The sequence below is a fragment of the Sphaerodactylus townsendi genome, linkage group LG09, assembly GCF_021028975.2.
Source record: "Sphaerodactylus townsendi isolate TG3544 linkage group LG09, MPM_Stown_v2.3, whole genome shotgun sequence".
NCBI lineage: Eukaryota > Metazoa > Chordata > Lepidosauria > Squamata > Sphaerodactylidae > Sphaerodactylus > Sphaerodactylus townsendi.
In genome coordinates this window covers 59762578-59781387 of record NC_059433.1, presented here as the reverse complement: position 1 = coordinate 59781387, position 18810 = coordinate 59762578, and the positions used below count along the sequence as shown (strand labels likewise).

General features: G+C 41.5%; 1 protein-coding gene across 5 annotated transcripts in view; it reads right to left on the bottom strand.

Moving 5' to 3' along the window:
- Nucleotides 1–18810, bottom strand: part of SGK3 (serum/glucocorticoid regulated kinase family member 3) — a 56572-nt gene that overhangs the window by 21893 nt on the left and 15869 nt on the right. For 3 of the 5 annotated variants that reach the window (XM_048508025.1, XM_048508024.1, XM_048508028.1), the window contains exons 2-5: nt 4843–4930; nt 3509–3623; nt 1062–1145; nt 854–926 (exon numbers count right to left, since the gene is read on the bottom strand). In XM_048508025.1, the coding sequence (XP_048363982.1) occupies nt 854–926; nt 1062–1145; nt 3509–3598 (247 nt within the window). In that variant the 5' untranslated portion in view covers nt 3599–3623; nt 4843–4930. Of the gene's footprint in view, nt 1–853; nt 927–1061; nt 1146–3508; nt 3624–4739; nt 4931–18810 lie in introns of all 5 variants that reach the window. The other 2 variants (XM_048508027.1, XM_048508026.1) reach the window with 1 other exon arrangement.

The window sequence follows — 18810 nt, the reverse complement described above, 5'->3', positions numbered from 1 at the left end:
TAGGGGGAAAAGATAACTCAGACTGACCCTGAGAGCGGGGTGGGGCCTGGGAACTGATAAAACTGCTGGGAACAGAGGGGTGAGCTCTCTTTCTGCTGGGCCACTGAAGGGAGTAGACCTCTTGCCACTGAAGAGAGCAGCCATTTTTGGACCATGTGCTCACTTAGGGAGCTGACTTGGCCTTCCAGGTAATGGGAACTCTGTGAGAATTGTAACCTTCTAAGCTTAAGAGCCCACCATCTTGTAACAACTGCTAGGGTACGTTTAGAATAAGGGATAGAGGATTTGCGTTTATATCTCATTTGTTTTGGAAACCCCTGCTCAATCTGGTGCAGTGCTAAAACATACTTGTGACTATTTTATTTTTAATAAATACTTCGGAGCCTTAGATGTTGGGAACAGTTCTCTGTACCACCTGGGCCTCCACTGTTGTGGATGCGCTATCAGAATAGGAGGGGATTAGGAGAAAGGCTGGCAGTTGGCAAGCAGCTACTCCTGTGGGGTCTCCAATCTGCCCTGTGGAACCCGGGGAAACCGAGGGTAGGCTTCAGTGTTGGAAAAGGAGGCTGGGGAGCCCTGACCCACCCCAGAGGGCAGTTCCTCAAACGGTCAGGTGGTGCAGTAGTTTACCCAGAGAAAGAAAGCAAGACCTTTCCAGGAAAAGGTGGGAACCCCTGGTAGAGGCTTGGGGTGGAATAGGGCCTGCCGAGAAAGCAAGCCCATTCTGCCACAAAACAGAGAGTACACATGGCAATTTTAGACTAAACTACAAGCATTAAATCTCCCATACTGTTGTCTGTGCAATCCAACAGCGTATTTTCTAATAAATGTATTGATTCGCAATTTAACTTACCTGGATCAAAATTGTCTCCAAATATTCTTTTAGCAGGAATCTTCAAGTTCATCGTGGGAAACTGTTTCTTTAGCTGTAATAAACAACACACAATTAAGCCTGACTACTGAATATAGGTGCCGTAGATGTCATAGTGAACTATCAACAGTTGAGCGGCAGAGGGACATCAAAAGTTCTCAACAATGGGAGCATAGCTGCGTTTACTTACTGTATTATATAGTTTATCAAACTCAGCATATCGCCTGAAGACAAACCACTCATTACTGCCAACTGAGACCAAAACTTTGTAAACCTGTAGTGACAAAAAAAAAATTATTTAGAACATTTATATCGTTCCTTCCAGGCACTTGCTTGAGGCAGCAAATCCGGATATTTTTAAAAACAACTCTCCTTCCTAACTTTCACTGGTGTGAATGTTCAGTAATCTCTGCTTACTGAGATGATACTCTGGTCGTCTCACAGGTGCTTGGTTTGAATTATTCTCTTGTGTATTAGCCTGGCCTAGTCTTAATTCTTTCTCTCATTGGCTCAAAGTAAGCTAATCTTTAATCTTTTAAAATTTTTCTCTTTTGCTACTTCAAGGAGAAGGAAGTTGGCATTTGGTTTAGCTTGGAACCCTCTGGTGTGCCTATGACAATCCACTCAGCATGGCCATTTCCACATGGTTTTGCTCTAGGCTCAAGCTGTTGGGACGTGGTCCTGCCCTCCTCCCCACAGCATCATAATGCATTTGTGCATCTCCAGGGGTTTCCCCACTTTTCTCTAATCTTTTTCAAACTTGCTTTGCTGAAAAGTTTTGGGAAAGATTACAGTGAAGCCTGGGTGGCTGCCATGTGGATGAGAAAGTTTGTCCCATCATCAGCCAATTCCTCCCTTTTGCACCAAAATACTATTTAGTTTTTGTTTTGAATCAGCACTAGAATATCAATATACCATTGTAATAATATGTACAGCAGGTGCTCTGAATTCCCAGCTTTCATTTTTAAAAAGTAAGACTCAAGCTCCTTCCTTTGTGAAGATATGCCTTTTTTCCTTCCTGCAAGGGAAGGAGATGGAGATCATTTTTAACAAAATGAAAGCTGGAAAATCTATTGTTAACAACGGCCAATTACGCACAAGGTGTTTGCTGCATGGTAGAGGGGAATGTCTGCCACAGCAAGCTTTCTTGTACGGGCTTATTTTCTCTAGCCCTGCTTTCACTTTCCATTCTCTCCACAGCAAGCAAATCCACTTATAGTATGATTTTAATTTTGCTTCGCTGCCAGAGAGGGACAGATGTGCCAGTGGGCATAACTCTACTCTGGACGTCTTCTCTCTGGCCACAGCCAACTCATCTAGTATTACCCTCCACTTCCTCCTTTGCAAGCTTTCCCCTCGCCCTAATCCCTGTTGCCGACCACTTCCTGCTTCTTGTCCTGCCATATCATTGCTATTGCCCATGGCCACCTTCTGCATATCTTTAGATTTTAAAAAAAATAAATAACCATATCAACAAATCGATAAATCGATACTAACGCTGAAAAAATAAGACTAGTCAATTAATCCAAACACCACACTGAGAAAAGCCCATCGGTCTTGATGCTTGGGTTTACAGCAAATTGAGAGATGGATGATCGTGAACCTGGGGAGCTTAGCAAACGGTAGTTCATGATGTCCTTTTGCAGTGTGTATGCCACCATTATTCCCCCCTTGCTTTCCGCCATAAAAGGCAATCAGTGTTCAGACAAAGTGTACAGATTCTGTATTCAAAGACTTTTATTTATGTCAATATATCAGTCTATTGATAGATTGTTAGATAAATCCATTGATAAGTTTAAAGATAAACACAATAGAGAACCTGTGAAACATCCCCCACCCCCACCCCCCGCAGACGAAAGCAAAAAACCGGCTGATGGGTAATGCCTGCCCTGCCACAAACAATGCTAAACATGCTCCAAAACAAAGTCTCCTGGTCAACACTCTTTGAATCGCGGGAACCTTGCCATATGTATTTGGCCAATAATATATTATTGCAATATTATAATACCGATTTTTTAAAAAGCAAAAGCTTCACTTGTTGCCCAGGGAATGCAGATGGCCACTGCTGGGATCTGATGCAGATAAACTGCAGGGAAACCTGCCATGTGAAGAAGAGGAGGTTGGAATTTGGATTTATATCCCCCCTTTCTCTCCTTTAGGAGACTCAAAGGGGCTTACATTCTCTTTGCCCTTCCCCCCCTCACAACAAACACCCTGTGAGGTGGGTGGGGCTGAGAGAGCTCCGAAAACCTGTGACTATGATATGTCCTGCCATATCATGTGGAAGATTCATTGCTGCTGCGCTTTATCAGTAATTACACAAGGAATGGGGAAACTACACACTGGCAATGGGGAAACTACATAAATCACTCATGGCTGAACTTCCCATCACTTCTCAATCTGAAGTCATCTTGGAAAGACAAAACACTATGCATATAGTACATGCAAACTGTGTATCTTAACCTGATGTATATGTAGTATCAGTCAGTATAGAAGAAAAAGAAGAAGAGTTTGGATTTATATCCCCCTTTTCTCTCCTGTAGGAGACTCAAAGGGGCTCACAATCTCCTTGTCCTTCCCCCCCCCCCCCACAACAAACACCCTGTATTTACATTCTACTCATGTTTAAAGACTTATTGTAAATCTCTTTTTCTTCACTCTTTTCTTCTTTTTCTTCACATCAGAGCTAGGGATGCTAACACTGGGGCAACTTTCCTTGAAATCCATTGGGTGTTTTCTTTGGGCAAAGAACCCAGTATAGCAAAATGAAGCTGAGCTTCATTTGGAGCTGAGAGAGCTCCCAGAAGCTGTGACTAGCCCAAAGTCACCCAGCTGGCGTGTGTTGGAGTGTATAGGCTAATCTGAATTCCCCAGATAAGCCTCCACAGCTCAGGTGGCAGAGCTGGGAATCAAACCTGGTTCCTCCAGATTAGTTACACGAGCTCTTAACCTCCTACGCCACTGCTAGAAACGTTTGTATTTTAAAAATATATTTTGCCATTTTTTCGGTCCAGAGCAAACCTATGCCCACTAGCAAATCTGTCCACTCTGGTTGTGAAGCACAATTAAATCATACTAGAAGTGGTCTCACTTGCGGCAGGGAGAACAGAAAGTGAAAGCAGGGCTTGAGGAAATACATCCATACAAGAAACCTTGCGGCGAAGCACATTTGCCCCCAATGTGCAGCAGATGCCTTGCGTGTATTCAGCAATTGACTTTTGGTTGGGTCCAAGATTTATGACAGCCTGCCTAAGCAAGCAAAAATGTGTTCTGGAAAGCATACTGCATACTCTCAGGCTGGGATCTCCATCACACTGCACATGCTAGACTTAGGAATTTATAAGCCAGTTGGGCACCTTTCATGTCAAGGCACTTGCCAACACCTTTTATGTATGTATGTAAAGGACTTCAGGCCATTTTAAGTATAACATCTGCTACGGCTGCTATCAGGTACTGTTCTATCCCTTTCAGAGATTACAAAGGAGGACTTCTTCCCACTGCCACTAAGAACAGATGTAAACCTTGAGCTCAGTCCAAAGGTATTTACATTCTACTCATGAAAACAAAACCCAGCATCGTGACAAATGTCCCCTAGAGTGTAGTTTAATGTGATTTTTAAAAGATGTGTCTATGTTGTAACTTTCTGATTTCAAACTGTACATAATAGCCACATACTTGATCTCAAATGCTGACATGAAATTTTAATGATATAAAATGTGATAAAATTGTCTAGTTGGTTGCATATTTTTATTCTGCTGTGTATAAAGACTCAACAACAAACACCTTAGCTTTGGCAACCGGTTCCATGCAAAGTACAATAGCAACACACTATGAAAGGATACAAACATGTTTATGTTTAAAGACTTACTGTAAATCTCTTTTTCTTCACTCTATGTTCATCAGAGCTAGGGATGCTAACACTGGGGCAACTTTCCTTGAAATCCATTGGGTGTTTTCTTTGGGCAAAGAACCCAGTATAGCAAAATGAAGAAAGTGTCAGCAGTATAGATCCAAAATGTGCAGCCTTGCTTGGGTCAATTTAAATTCCATCATGCATGCCTTAAGTAAAAAATGAAGACAGTTCAGAACATGATCCTTTTTATTTGGTTTACCACCTAAGTTAAGCTCTGCTAAATAAAGCTGATCCTATCTCTGCATAAGGCAGATGAGGAAAAAAAGAAGAAAACTGAAGAGCACTCAAAGGTAAAAAACAATACAAGTAAAATTTGGAGACTGCATATGCAGGACATACAATGTGTTTTAATAAAATGCGTGTTAATATCAAAATAGCTTTTATCATCATAATATGTCTAGAAGAGATAAAATTTTACAAATTCTTGGCATTTATACATACAACAGGTTCAGACTGATGCCTGTATCCATCTCTCAATAACCCTTACAACAGACATGTAAGTTATGCCAGCATAATGGTCCCCTTCTTTGCAGGAAAGGAACCGAGGAAAACAGTGGCATGTCTAAAACCACCAAGTGAATGTGTGACTAAGATGAGAGGACCATGCAGTGCCTCTGAACATTTATTCAGAAGTCAGCTACATGAGTTTCAATGGAGCTTGCCCATTAGTATGCATGCATACATAGGACTGCAGCAATTATGAGTCCCCGGACAGACTGTCAGACACACTATAATTGGAAAGCCTGGGTTCAAATCCCCACTCTGCCATCATGTTCACTGAGTGACTTTAGGTCAGTCATTGCTTTTCACCTAACCTACCTCACAGAGTTGTTCTGACGATAAACAGGAAGAGTGGAGAACAGGTGGGCCACTGCGAGTAGCAGAGTGCTGGACTAGATGGACTGTGGTCTGATCCAGCAGGCTAGTTCTTATGTTCTTTCTTATGTTCAGTATATGCCACTCTAAACCACTGAGAGAAAAGGATGCATCCATGCAACAGTCACCTCCAGATTAGACTTCTGCAACACACTCTAAACAGGGCTACCCTTGCATCAGCTCTGGAAGCTCCAGCTGGTCCAGAATGCAGCAGCAAGAATCCTTACCGGGACCCCATGGTGGGTACATCTCTAACCAGTGCTCCACCAGCTACATTGGCTCTAGGTGAAGCACTGGATCAGGTCCAAGGTACTTGTACTTACATACAAAGCCCTTAAAGGTCTGGGGCCCGCTTACCATAGGGATCATCTCTACTGGTACATTCCCCAAAGAGCACTGAGATCAGGAAATAGCAAAATACTGGTGGTCCCTGGTCCCAGAGAAGTGTTATTAACTTCAACCAGGTACAGGGTATTTTTGGCTCTAGCCTCAGCCTGGTACAGTGGTGGCGAACCTATGGCACTCCAAATGTTCATGGACTACAATTCCCATCAACCTCTGCCAGCATGACCAATTGATCATGCTGGCAGGGGCTGATGGGAATTGTAGTCCATGAACATCTGGAGTGCCATAGGTTCACCACCATGGGCCTGGTAGAACACTCTGTCCAGTGAGACCAGGGCCCTGCAGGATCTTATGCAATTCTGCAGGGCCTGTAAGACAGAGACGTTCCACCAGCCTCATGGTTGAGGCAGCTGTGGTACCGACTGGCCTGCCCGCTCCTCTCCCCTTTCACTTTCCCCCCTTTCCTTTTTTCTTTTGTTCCCTTCCCCTTTTTTTATTGTTTTCCCTTTTTTTTCTTAATTCCTTCTGTACCCTCACTTATTGGGACCTTGATGTGTAACACCCCGAAGGATGCGACAACTACCTCATGAATCTACTGGAACTGCTCAATTGCTAGAATGTTTTAATGTTGATAGATGTTTATTTATTGTATTTAAATCATGTTGTAAACCACCCCGAGCCCGAATGGGGAGAGGCAGTCTATTAAGTCTAATAAATAAAATAATAGATGAATAAATAAAATAAAATATAAATAAATAAATAAATGAAATGTAGACAATAATTAGAAAAACTTCACACCAACTCTGCAAGGAAAACCAAGACACTTCCATAAAAATTTTAAGCAAAAGCACACAGCTTTATTTGAACACAGTGCATCTTCATGAGGTGGGGTGGGGCAGGAAAAAACACTAGATTTAAATGACTGGAGGACCTTTTTATACTAGCCTGCCAATATTAGGATAATTAAAGAAAGAGAATATTGTTATCCACACATATAAGAGGCTGTTTACTAACCAAAATGTTTGTTTAATAACAAAGTTAAAGGTGGCTGATTTTCCTATTTCATTTGAGGTTCAGACAGCCATTATATATATTACTCATATGGAAATCATCAAGAGCCCTGTACTTGAATAGCCTCAACCAGGTATAGGGTATTTTTGGCCCTGGCCTCAGCCAGATTAACACAGCAGTATAAATGCTATAATTTAATAAAAGTATTAAATTAGTATGTGAACATACAATTCTGTGAACTCCAGAGTAACCACAAGATATAAAATATACAGGCAACCTTGTTGGTTCATTAGATGAATAGAAACAAGACCAGTATTAGTATGTCTTTATCAGAACTGACAATTATAAACTAGTAAAGTGGTTTCTGAGGTAAATAGAGCTCTTCAGGTTCAATTTTAAACAGAGAGAAAGGGAGAAGGCAAAATGCAGTGAAAATAATGGTGCTTTGTTAATGCCACATCATTTTCACTTGAAACTGTAAGAAACTGAAGGACCTCTCTGCAGAGGCATAAGACCTGCTATACAGTAAGCATGCAGTCACATGACAGGGAGAAAGGGAGCTGGTGGAGTTGAGACTTCATCACTGTCAAAGATGGGACTCTGGGCAACATAGCCAGGGACTAGAAACACAAGCTGAGACCAGAAGATACACCATAGTGAGGAATGAGTCATGGGTAAGAGCCAAGGAGGAACTAGTGAATCACCTCACCTTGCAGTTAAACTGCTCTTTTCAACATGTTCATAAAGAGAACTACTCAGTGTTACACTCTTGATCCTTTTATGCATGCACACTATCAGCAGATCCTCCCAAAAATCAGCCATAAAAAGCAACACGTTTCTATGATCTTGCAAATGGGGTTCTGCGACCCACCTGAGAGTTCTAATGTACAAATTGAAGATCACCGTTGTGGCTGTTGCCTATAATTATAGGTCAATCACTATCCCTCAGCTTAACCTACATTAACAGACTGTTATGAAAATAAAAATAGGGAAGTGTCACTCTGAACTCTTTGGAGAAAACACAAGATAAACATATCAGACAGACAGACCTACTGAGGCCTCCAGATGCTGGATTAAGACTGAAACAGCTACACTCTAGTGCACAATTAAGCCAACGCAGAGCTGGGTGCCATCAACATAAGGGTGGGGTGAAAGTAAAAAGTCACGTGCCAATAGCAAATACCAGCAACATCACAGCAATTACTACTTGCACCATCATGTTGCATTCCATGCATACTTGTTGCTTTCTAAGCTCAGTTAGGATCATGTGGTGAGAAGGGAGATTTTCTCAAGGGAAATTTTCTCCAGCGGCCAGCAATGTCACCACAACAGTAGTGTTTCCCTGTGGATGGCTACGTCAGTATAAGGCTCTGGTAAAGAAGAGAATCTAAAGAATTATGACAAAAACCTTCAGCCCTTCAACAAATGAGCAATAAGGTACATTTATTATGCTATGAATGGATTGTCCTGGCAATTCAAGGCCAGACAGAGGTCATGTTTGAAACCAAGCAACTCAGATCCAGTTCCAGTTTTCTGTTTTCTGTACCACATAAGGGAAAAAAAAGAGATTTATGTTTCTGGGATTCATTTAAAGACCCTGAAACATAGCTAAGAGCATAGGATGGAAATCTTTGGAGCACTGTAACGGTACTTACAAATGGAATGAACAGTTAGATCACAGCAGTTCTTTCAAGTTCATAGTCACATTAAGGTATATTCCCTGCTGGCTTTAAAGCACTTGACTGTATGAATAATATAGCTAGTGTTTGAGCTGTGAAACTCCCAGTGGCTAGAAACTGCTCAAAGATCTGGAAATAGTAAGAGGAAACCATGCTGTAAGGAAGAGACAAGGCAAGAATGAAAGCCACTTAAATCACTGGTGGGCAGAGGCGTATCTAGGAAAAATACAGCCCGGAAACAAAATCTGAATTTTCTGCCTCCCCACCCCACCGGCGCCCAGGTCTATCTCCCAGAGCCCAGGTCTACCCTGTTTCCCCAAATATAAGACATCCCCTGAAAATAAGACGTAGGTTTTTCTAAAGAGCGAAATATAAGGCATCCCCCGAAAGTAAGATGTAGCAAAGTTTTTGTTTGGAAGCATGCCCAACAAACAGAACACAGAAAAATAAGACATTCCCTGAAAATAAGACATAGCGCATCTTTGGGAGCAAAAATTAATATAAGACACTGCCTTATTTTTGGGGAAACACAGTATCACCTGGAGCCCGTGCTGGCATCCAGGTTTACTGCCTGAAGCCTGCACCGGCGTCCAGGTCTACTGCCTGGAGCTTGCATTGGCATCCAGGTCTACCACCTGGAGTCGATGCCAGCGCCCAGGTCTACCGCCTGGAGCTGGTGCTGGCGCCCAGGTCTATGTGCGCCCGGGGACATGGGTTACCCCATGTCCCCATAAGCGGTACGTCACTGCTGGGGGGAAATACCACAGCACTTTGGTAAACAATGATCAAATGTCAAAAAATATTAATCAGACTTCAGAACATGGAAAGGAATAATAAAGCTCCTCTTAAATTATCTGTAACTATAGCAAATGTTCAGGTACCAGCCCACCTTTTCCAGCACAGACTAGTAATAAATTTAGTACCAAAGCATAAACTAATGAGATCAATATCATCTCTACAACATTCTCAATATTCAACCCATAAAACTGTAGCCATAAAATATTATCAGTCCGGTCTGCCCTTAATTCCAATACAGCTACTCACGCTGTCCCAAATGCCTTCCTGAACAACTCAGTTATATGATCCAGGCAGCTGCTATCTCCTTCATCTCCTGCAAAGGCTGCTCCAGATTAGAGGGTGGCTACTACAAAGCCTATGCACAAGTAACAGCAAGGATCCGGGAGTAGATGACAAAACCATCCTATTGGGAACAGCAGAGCTACACATGTGTGGAAAAGAAGAGTTTGGATTTATACTGTGCTTTTCTCAACCACAAAGAGTATCAAAGTAGCTTACAAACTCCCATCCTCTCCCCACAATGAACACCTTGTGAGGCAGGTGGAGCTGAGAAAGTTCTCAGACAATTGTGACTTGTCCAAGGTCACCCAGCAGGCTTCATGTGAAGAAATGGAAAAACAAACCTGGTTCACAAGATTAGTCTGCTGTTTACGTGGAGGTGACGTGGGAATCAAACCAGGCTCTCCAGATTAGAGCCTACCACCCTTAACCACTATACCACGCTTTAAAAGATAAATACCAGCACACTGAATTCAACCTAAAAGTAAAACAGGAAGCCAGGAAAGAAGCCAAGATTGGCCTACTATCTTCCTGGTTGTTAGTATTCCAAGATCAAGCAGGCTCCTGTATTTTGCACCAGCTCAAGTTTACAGGCAGTGGTCATGAACAGTCCCACACAACATGAGTAACAATAACAAAGTCTTGAGGTTACTATGGGACACATCAGAGTGGCCAGGTCAGGTGCCTTCAAGAAAGGAGAAAGCTTCTTTGCAATGTGTAGTTGAAATAATGCTTTTTGCCTTACTCCTGTTTCTCTAAGGCCCCTTCTGCACATGCAAAATAATGCATTTTCAAACCACTTTCACAACTGTTTGCAAGTGGATTTTGCTATTCCACACAGCTTCAAAGAGCACTGAAAGCAGTTTGAAGTGCATTATTCTGCAGGTGCGGAATGAGCCTAGCAGATCAGGATCCAACAGGCCTTCCAAGAAGTCCCTGAAAGAAAGCTATTTAAAGGACACACATTTTTCCTAACAACAAAACAAGGAGTCTATCTTTTAATATTGAAAGCCAATGGAAGGTGAAAGGCTAAACACTATTTCTTCTGGCCCACAGGCAAGCCGCAAGTACAGGAACTTGCCATTTGTTATGGATGGAACAGAAACACATGAAAACACAATAACAATCTTCTGCTGTCCATCTCAACCAATGGACATGGTGAAGAAAGAAAGCAAAAAAGGCAAACCAGGACCTAGACTAACCTGCTCTTCCACTTTATGTTCCACAGTCCAAGCCAATGCCAACACAACAGGTTAGTTTATTCTGACTTTTGGGATTTCTTGAACCTGCCAGGTAAAATGGGTGGGGCAGTATAGGCGTGGAAATGGGAAATACAGATATGGGCTGGGATCAGCAGACCTAAAAGGAGTTTTCAAAAATAGTGCGAGCTGATCTTTTGTAGGTTTTTCCATATATGCTTCATTTGCATGCTATTTAGATGGCTATTTTAAGGAAGCTTATTTGGAAACAGAGGTTTTTACTTCCAAGTAAACTATTTTGGTATGGGAGGAGGGCAAGATATAATGCCAACATGTAGGAGACTAGACACAATCACTTTCCTCTCCCAACTGGATTAACAAAAAAACAAGAAAGTGAGAGAAAATACAGTACCCCAATATTCAAATATACTACTAGTTTTAGATCCATGGCTTTAGATCCAAAGGAAAATGTAGTCACCTTTAGTTATATGGCTGTTTTAATATTCACGTGAGACAAGCAGTATCATCTTTCACCAGGGCTTACAAATCAATAGCAGCAAAAAGGTAAAGGGTAGTCATTACTGACCCACGGTGACCCATCACATCACAACATATACTATGCAGACTGTGTTTTAAGGGTGGCTTGCCACTGCCTTCCCCAGTCATCTACACTGGATACTCATTTTACTGACCTCAGAAGGATGGAAGGCTGAGTCAACCTTGAGCTGGCTACCTGAAACCAACATCCACCAGGATCAAACTCAGGTTGGGAACAGAACATTGACTGCAGTACTGCAGCTTACCACTCTGTGCCACGGGGATCTATTCTATATATCTTATTGTTACTATACCAAATTTGGTTCAGGTGTAAATGTGTATATATGGAACTAAAGGTTGGTATCTGGGCTCTTGCCCAGCAACTTCACAAGCTGTTGTCTGGAGAAGTGGCAGAACACTGAAAAATCTTTTCTGATAATATGCTGAGGACTGTCTCAGTTTCACAGAAGGGGAACTATGAACTTGCATAATTAAAATGTTTGACAAGTAAATCACAAATGTGGGCAGCATTTCCCCTCAAGTTGTCCCTACCACACTGGCAACTGAGTTACCCATACTCAGCCCTGCCACGAAATTGCTATTCCAGGGAAAGAACAATTATACCCAGTTTAACTCTGAGATATAAATAAATATGCATCATCTCCTTTTCTTTTTCTGTATTATGGGACAGCTCCTACTTTCCTTTTCCACTGAAGACCAAATGAAATGCTTTATGAGGGTGGGGGCAGGGAATGGAAATAATTCTTCCAACAGTTTATTAGAGTCTATAATAAGACAAGTAACAGTGCTTCTTCAATAACACCTTCATTGGCATTTAGACAGATTCTGATAGAAACACGGGCTCAATATTTAGATTCTCACAGTCTTATACCCAACAGTAGAAACTTTGCCACTTGGTTCATTATGACAGGATTTTGACTGGATAGAAGATACCGTTATCTTGCACTCATCAGAAAATCCTTTCCTTTGGTTAAAAATATACTGAGGAGTCTGTCTCTAATGTCAGTGTGAAAGGGGCAAGAAAAATATGATTTATTGTTACTAAACAGTGCTGACTACAGGGGCAATGTCAGTTTATAAAGGGGATTTTCTGGAATCTTCCAGACAGTATGGCTGAAAGTAAGACATTTAGCCTGGCAGTCGAGGCGAGGGAGATTCCGCACTCCGCCGGCTTCAGCTTGAGTGCAACCCGAGTTCAGCAAAAAGTCGTACCTCCCAATCGAGCTCGAAAATTTGACAGTGAGGGGGGGGGGGAGCAGAGACAGACACGAGTCGAATGCTATGGCTGTGCAGAGTACCTGGGTCGGACCTACGTCGAACTAAGGTCGAATCCTACAGTGCGGAGAGGGCCCAGTAATCTCTGGTTAGTTTCCATACATAACACAGCATATGGAACACAATTTGGGACTCCAAGTATCCCATGCAGGAAGATTGAACATTTTCAACTGCATGGTTAAACAATCAGATCCATATTGGAACACAGTATAAGAGTTGAGTGCAGGACTTAGTATTAAAGACTCTTAAGTGCTGCAAGGACATATTGTTTGCTCTTTAAGCAAAAGAAACAACAATCATTGCACTTCTTAACACTTTCCCCTCCTGCTCCGGTTCTGCTCAAAATTACCCCTTGCAGTGGCTTTTCTTCTTCCGACTTCCCCAAGAAGAAAACCTTTTCTCATTGAGAGAAAAGCAGCTAGGTAGGAAGAATGATTTGGAACAGAACAATGGTAAGAGGGGAAATGATAAAGCAGCCTCTAGGCATTCCTTTACTTCCAGTTATAACCTTTGAGTCAGCTTTTCATTTTAAAAACTATTGATGGATGTACATGTGCCCTCAGGGTTAAAGACAGTTAAATCCCACCTTTCTGGTTTATATACCCAAGGTATTTTCACATCAGTTTGTGAGGGGAAAATGAACACTAAGACCAAACATTCTCTCCTTCTGAAAATTCTTGCACAGAAAGAAGATGCTTGAATGAAGATGTCTCCATCCTTGCTCAGAAAAGTGAATATTCCATATAGTTTTTTGTCAGGCAACAACAACACCTGACTGTGAGGGTATCTCCTCTATGGTGGAAAAATCGAATGCAGTTAAAAAATAGTACACGTTTAATAGTTTAATACAGCCAAAGGCCAGGAAAAAAAGGGGGGGACAACACATACCCATGACAGAAGATTACAACAATTATTAAATAATTAGTTAATTAAATAAATGATTAACTTTCAGTTCATTCCCTGACTAAGTAGGAGCTTGCATTTATTGTAGGTTAATTCACAAAACTTTGCTACCTGCTGAGAGATAGTCACAACCTTGTCTTCTAACAAAATGTTCCTAATCTCTTGATTAGGATCCTTTGCAATTTTCAAGTTGTGCTGAACGAGTAGAGGTAAACAAAAAGCTCTCTTTCTGGCTTATGCAGTATGCAGTGTAGCAAAATATGTATCACAGAATCCACGTCCTCAGCATTACAAACCCATTTCCTCAAATGCCATGAAAAAATAGTACATGGTAAAACAGAAAATATGGTGAAAACAGGGGTTTGTGGTGGATTATTTCCTGCCCCAACCTTGTATGGCAACATTTCCCTTCACTTTGATGGAGTCTCAGGCTCCTTGTAAAAAAAGAAAAAAGAAACAACCATGGGACCTTCATGTTCAAAGGCCAGCATGCCTCTGGAAACTAACACCCAGGAGACAAAACAATAGAGGCGAACCAGGGTCTTCATGCCCTTTGTGGGCTTCCCAGCATTCACTTGGCTATTGTTGAGAACTGAATGCTAGACAATGAACCTGTCATTTGAACCACTGCAGCTTAAGGAACACTGATTGCAGCATAAACAACTCAGCATCAAGAATCACTAAGGTGGCTGCAAAATCTGGGTCTTTCACGGATTGTTCAAAATCTGAACTGACAGACACTATCAAAGCAGAGAAAAACACACTAATGAGCGGATGCACACAATTGGAAGAGCATGTCCATATAAGACTGGCACTGGTAATTACCAGTTACTTTACAGGCAATACCAAGTCAACACTTGTGACAGTTCACTGGTGCACTACTTTGGGGAAAGTGTGGTACTCCCCAAGACCAAATAAACAGCAAATACAGTGGTAAAGGAAAGTATGTATTTATTCATTTACTTCATTTATGCCCTGCCTTTCTCCCCAGTGGGGGTCCAAAGTGGCTTGCATTTTTTTCTCCCCTCCAATTTATCCTGCCTCCAATTTATCCTCACAACAACCCTATGAGGTAGGTTAAGCTGACAGTGTGTGACTGGCCCAAGGCCATCCAGTACGCTTCCACAGCACAGGTAGGCACTGAGGTATTCATACAAGAGCAGTTCATACAAAAGGAACAAAATGCAAACCACACATGATAAACACTGCAAAAAGAGCACTACTACAATAAAAGCTGCTAAAGCAGGATGATAAAATATATTAAATATAATTAAAATTCTAGACAAGACCTTCCCCAAGTGTAAGCACAGATGCTTGGCACACAAGGTTGTTGTGGGGAATAGCAGGCCTGTGTACTCTTGCCACATACCTTTCTAGCTTCCCAGTGTACTTTGTCAAGGAACCAAAGACTATTCAATTGATAACAGAATTATGAACTCATCAGGGATATCACTAGCTTTCCAGTCTGGATCCAGCCATAATACATTTTTTTAAATTGCCACGTCTTTTTCAATTATATAGGTATCTTTGATTTCATTGTCAAGAGAAGATAGCAGCAAATGCATTTTGGGGAGCCATGCTACATACAATATGTGGGCTACAACTCCCCCAAAGACTAATTTAACATTTCAAAAAGCAGTTACAGGGGAAGTACACCAATTAGAAATTATTAGGAAAGGGGCTGAAAATAAAACTGACAATACCTTTGTACAGGGCAGCCTCATTTGGAATACTGTGAGCAATTCAGTTTATCATATCATATCTCAAAAAGGATATTGCAGAGCTGGAAAAAGTACAACGGAGGGCAATCGTGATAATTATGGTGTTTGCTTTCTGATGAGGAAAAGTCAGAGTATCTGGGACTTTCCAATCTAGAAAAAAAAAACATGCATGGACTGCAGAAAGTGGATACAGAATTTTTTTTCCTGCCTCTCCCATACTGGAACTTGGGAGTACCCTATGAAATTGTTGGAAAATTGGTTTTGGACAAGCAAAAGGAAATACTTTACTTAACGAGTAATTAAAACTGTGGAATTCACTGCCAGTGGATGTAGTAAGGGTCAAGTGTACAGATAACTTTAAAAAGGGGGGTTAAGCAGATACATGAAGGAGAGATCCATGAATAGTTAATAGCTTTGATGACTGAAGGAAGATTCTGTCAATAGAAACAGCAGACCTCTGAGGCAGAAGGGGAAAGCCTTGGCCTCCAAGCCCTGTTTGTTGGTCACCAAGGGCAGATTTGATCTAGCAGGCGCTTATATTATCTCCACTGTACCAAATTCCAAAAACACTATGGGAAAATCTTTTGCTTTAACTAATTACCATCAGAATATACAGCAAATTATTATGCAATCTTGTGTTGCTTTTTAACAACATTAAGCCTTTGCTTTTACAGCATTTGGGATTTTCCATAACTAGACATCATCTAGGAAATGGAGTCAACACTAGCTTATTAGTGTCCATACAGAGATATCAGTTTATAAAATTCAGTTGCCACAGTTCCTGCCAACATTACATTCAATAGTAGACAGCCATTCCTCCCCCCCTCCCCATGTTTAACTTCAAAGAGAAACAGACATGCAACATTAATTATAAACATTAACCAAAACACCGATCTAGAGGCACTCAAACACATACTACACCTAAGTAGGCAGGCAAGATTTTCCCTTGCTATATTTATTTTTTGATTGTGTGTTTGTAGGTCTAGACAAATATTTAAAGTACATCTTATTTGCACTCTACAAAACATTTGTTTTTGTCAATTCACAATGAAGTGTTTATAGAACCCACACTTATCCCATGAAAATAATTTTGTTACAAAACTGGATGGTCATAAAAAGCAAATTAGATTAGATTACATGATGAAGCACTACTTGTGAATTTATTATTATTATTATTATTATTATTATTATTATTATTAATTAGATTTAATATACCGCCCTATCAGTACAGTATAAAATATCATATAAAAGCATACATACAGTTTAAAACAGCAATTATATCCTAAAACAGCGACCCACAAAACCCTTACACAACCCTCCCGAAAAAGAATAGAGGGTCCCGATGGTATTTGGGACCCATGGAGCAAAGGGGGGAGGGGGCACCCTCAGCGGCTGGTCTCTCCAAAGGCCCAGTGGAACAGCTCGTTCTTACAGCCCCTGCGGAATTCTCCAAGGTCCCGCAGGGCCCGAATGGTAGATGGTAGAGTGTTCCACCAGGCCAGTGCCAGAGCCGTAAAGGCCCTGGCCCGAGTGGAGGCCAGCCTGGGTCTTTCTGGGTCTTTCATGGATAATTGAATCTGATTGATATAATTTAATCTGGGTCGAGGGGCCAGGGACCTCCAGTAAATTGGCCTCTGCTGAACGCAGAGGTCGAGCTAGGACATATGGGGTAATGCGGTCCTGAAGGTACGAGGGTCCCAGGCCGCATAAGGCCTTAAAGGTCAACACCCACACCTTGAAGATTGTGATTTACCAATCACAAGTGCCCATTAAACACCAGGAATACCATGGAAGGAGCCTTTTCTCCAGTTTCCCCCTACAATATCCCTGTAACATTCAAAGGCTCACAGTCGTGTGGGCAAGGCTGATCTGTCCAATGGAATCTGTGGCCTGTGGGGGATGACCTTCCTGCATACTGTAGTTCTTTAAGTATTCTAACAGAAGCGTAGGCAAAACCACAGAAAAGCACAAACATAATACTAGACATCAGAGACAACCAGGACATTTGAGACAGGATAAGAAGCCTTGGGGCCAAGGTTTCTATAGCCATCATTTTAAAGTGACAAATAAAGGGAAGCAGATTGAAAGGTTTCGCCAAAATGCTAACAATGGCTTCATAGGTACATCTTTTGGCATATCATGAAATTAGTTGTTGAGTAATAAATGTTGGAATTCTATTCCTTTCTGTTTTTATGAAGGATGGGCCTGTATTTTCCAGAGCCAATGTGGTTTGTAAGCCATAACTTGTGGACAGCATGTGGGCAGCTGATGTTTGCTTAGGGACCACCCTGCCTAGCGGCTCTCACTACATGTATTCATGTTACAGAGCTGTATTCATGTTACAAAAGATGGGTATATGTGCATTCTACCCACCATGAAGATGCCATACAAATTAGCATCCCTGAAGCGATTTCTCTTTTTCCTGGGAACATTTGCCATTTAACACAGAACAATTATGCTGTGAGTAATCCTATCTGTTCCACATTACTTTCAACATGACACTGCTGTATTATATGGTGAATACTCCTATATATTATGCCAACACAAAGATGAAATCACCCATTTTGGGTGGCATTCCCAGGACAAGCATGCATGTAACCCTGTTGTTATTTCTATGTAGATAAAATATCATCTGCAAACTTGACCTCACTGTCATAGAATCATACAGTTGGAAGAGACCTCAAGGGCCATCGTCCAACCCCCTGCAATGCAGGAACAAAGCACTCCTGACTGATGGCCATCCAGCCTCTGTTTAAAAACCTCCAAAGGAGGAGACTCCACCAAACAGTTAATTCCACTGTCGAACAGGAAGTTTTTCCTGATGTTTAGGTAGAATCTATTTTCCTTCACCTTGAACCCATTACTCCTGGTGTTTTGGAATCTCAGAAAAGGGATAATGCAAGTACGGTGAACTGATGCAAGATATAAAACTGATCTCTCTCAAGAGACGAATATGCATGTTTAAATCCTATTCTCCATGCTGGCAGGGGCTGATGGGATTTGTAGTCCATGAACATCTGGAGAGCCGCAGGTTGCAGACCCCTGTCCTAGACTGATCAACAACAACAAGGACAGAGCTCGACTTGTGGCCTCTTTTCCTTGTTATGCAAGTGTTCCATTTGGTTTTGTTTTAGATATTGCAATATTTATGTAAAACCTCACTACATTTTAATGAGGTAGTCTGAAGACATTCTGTCCCCTTTGTAGATGACAGACCCTTAGCATAATTTTGAAAGAGAGTAAGCTAATTTGAACATTAACTTTGTTTTTGCCAAAAGAAACAAACAAACAAAAATAATCCTGGCAGATCAAGAGGGGGAAAAACATATCAGTCAAAGATAACATTCTCATTTTTACTGATATAGTGATACTGATACTTTTG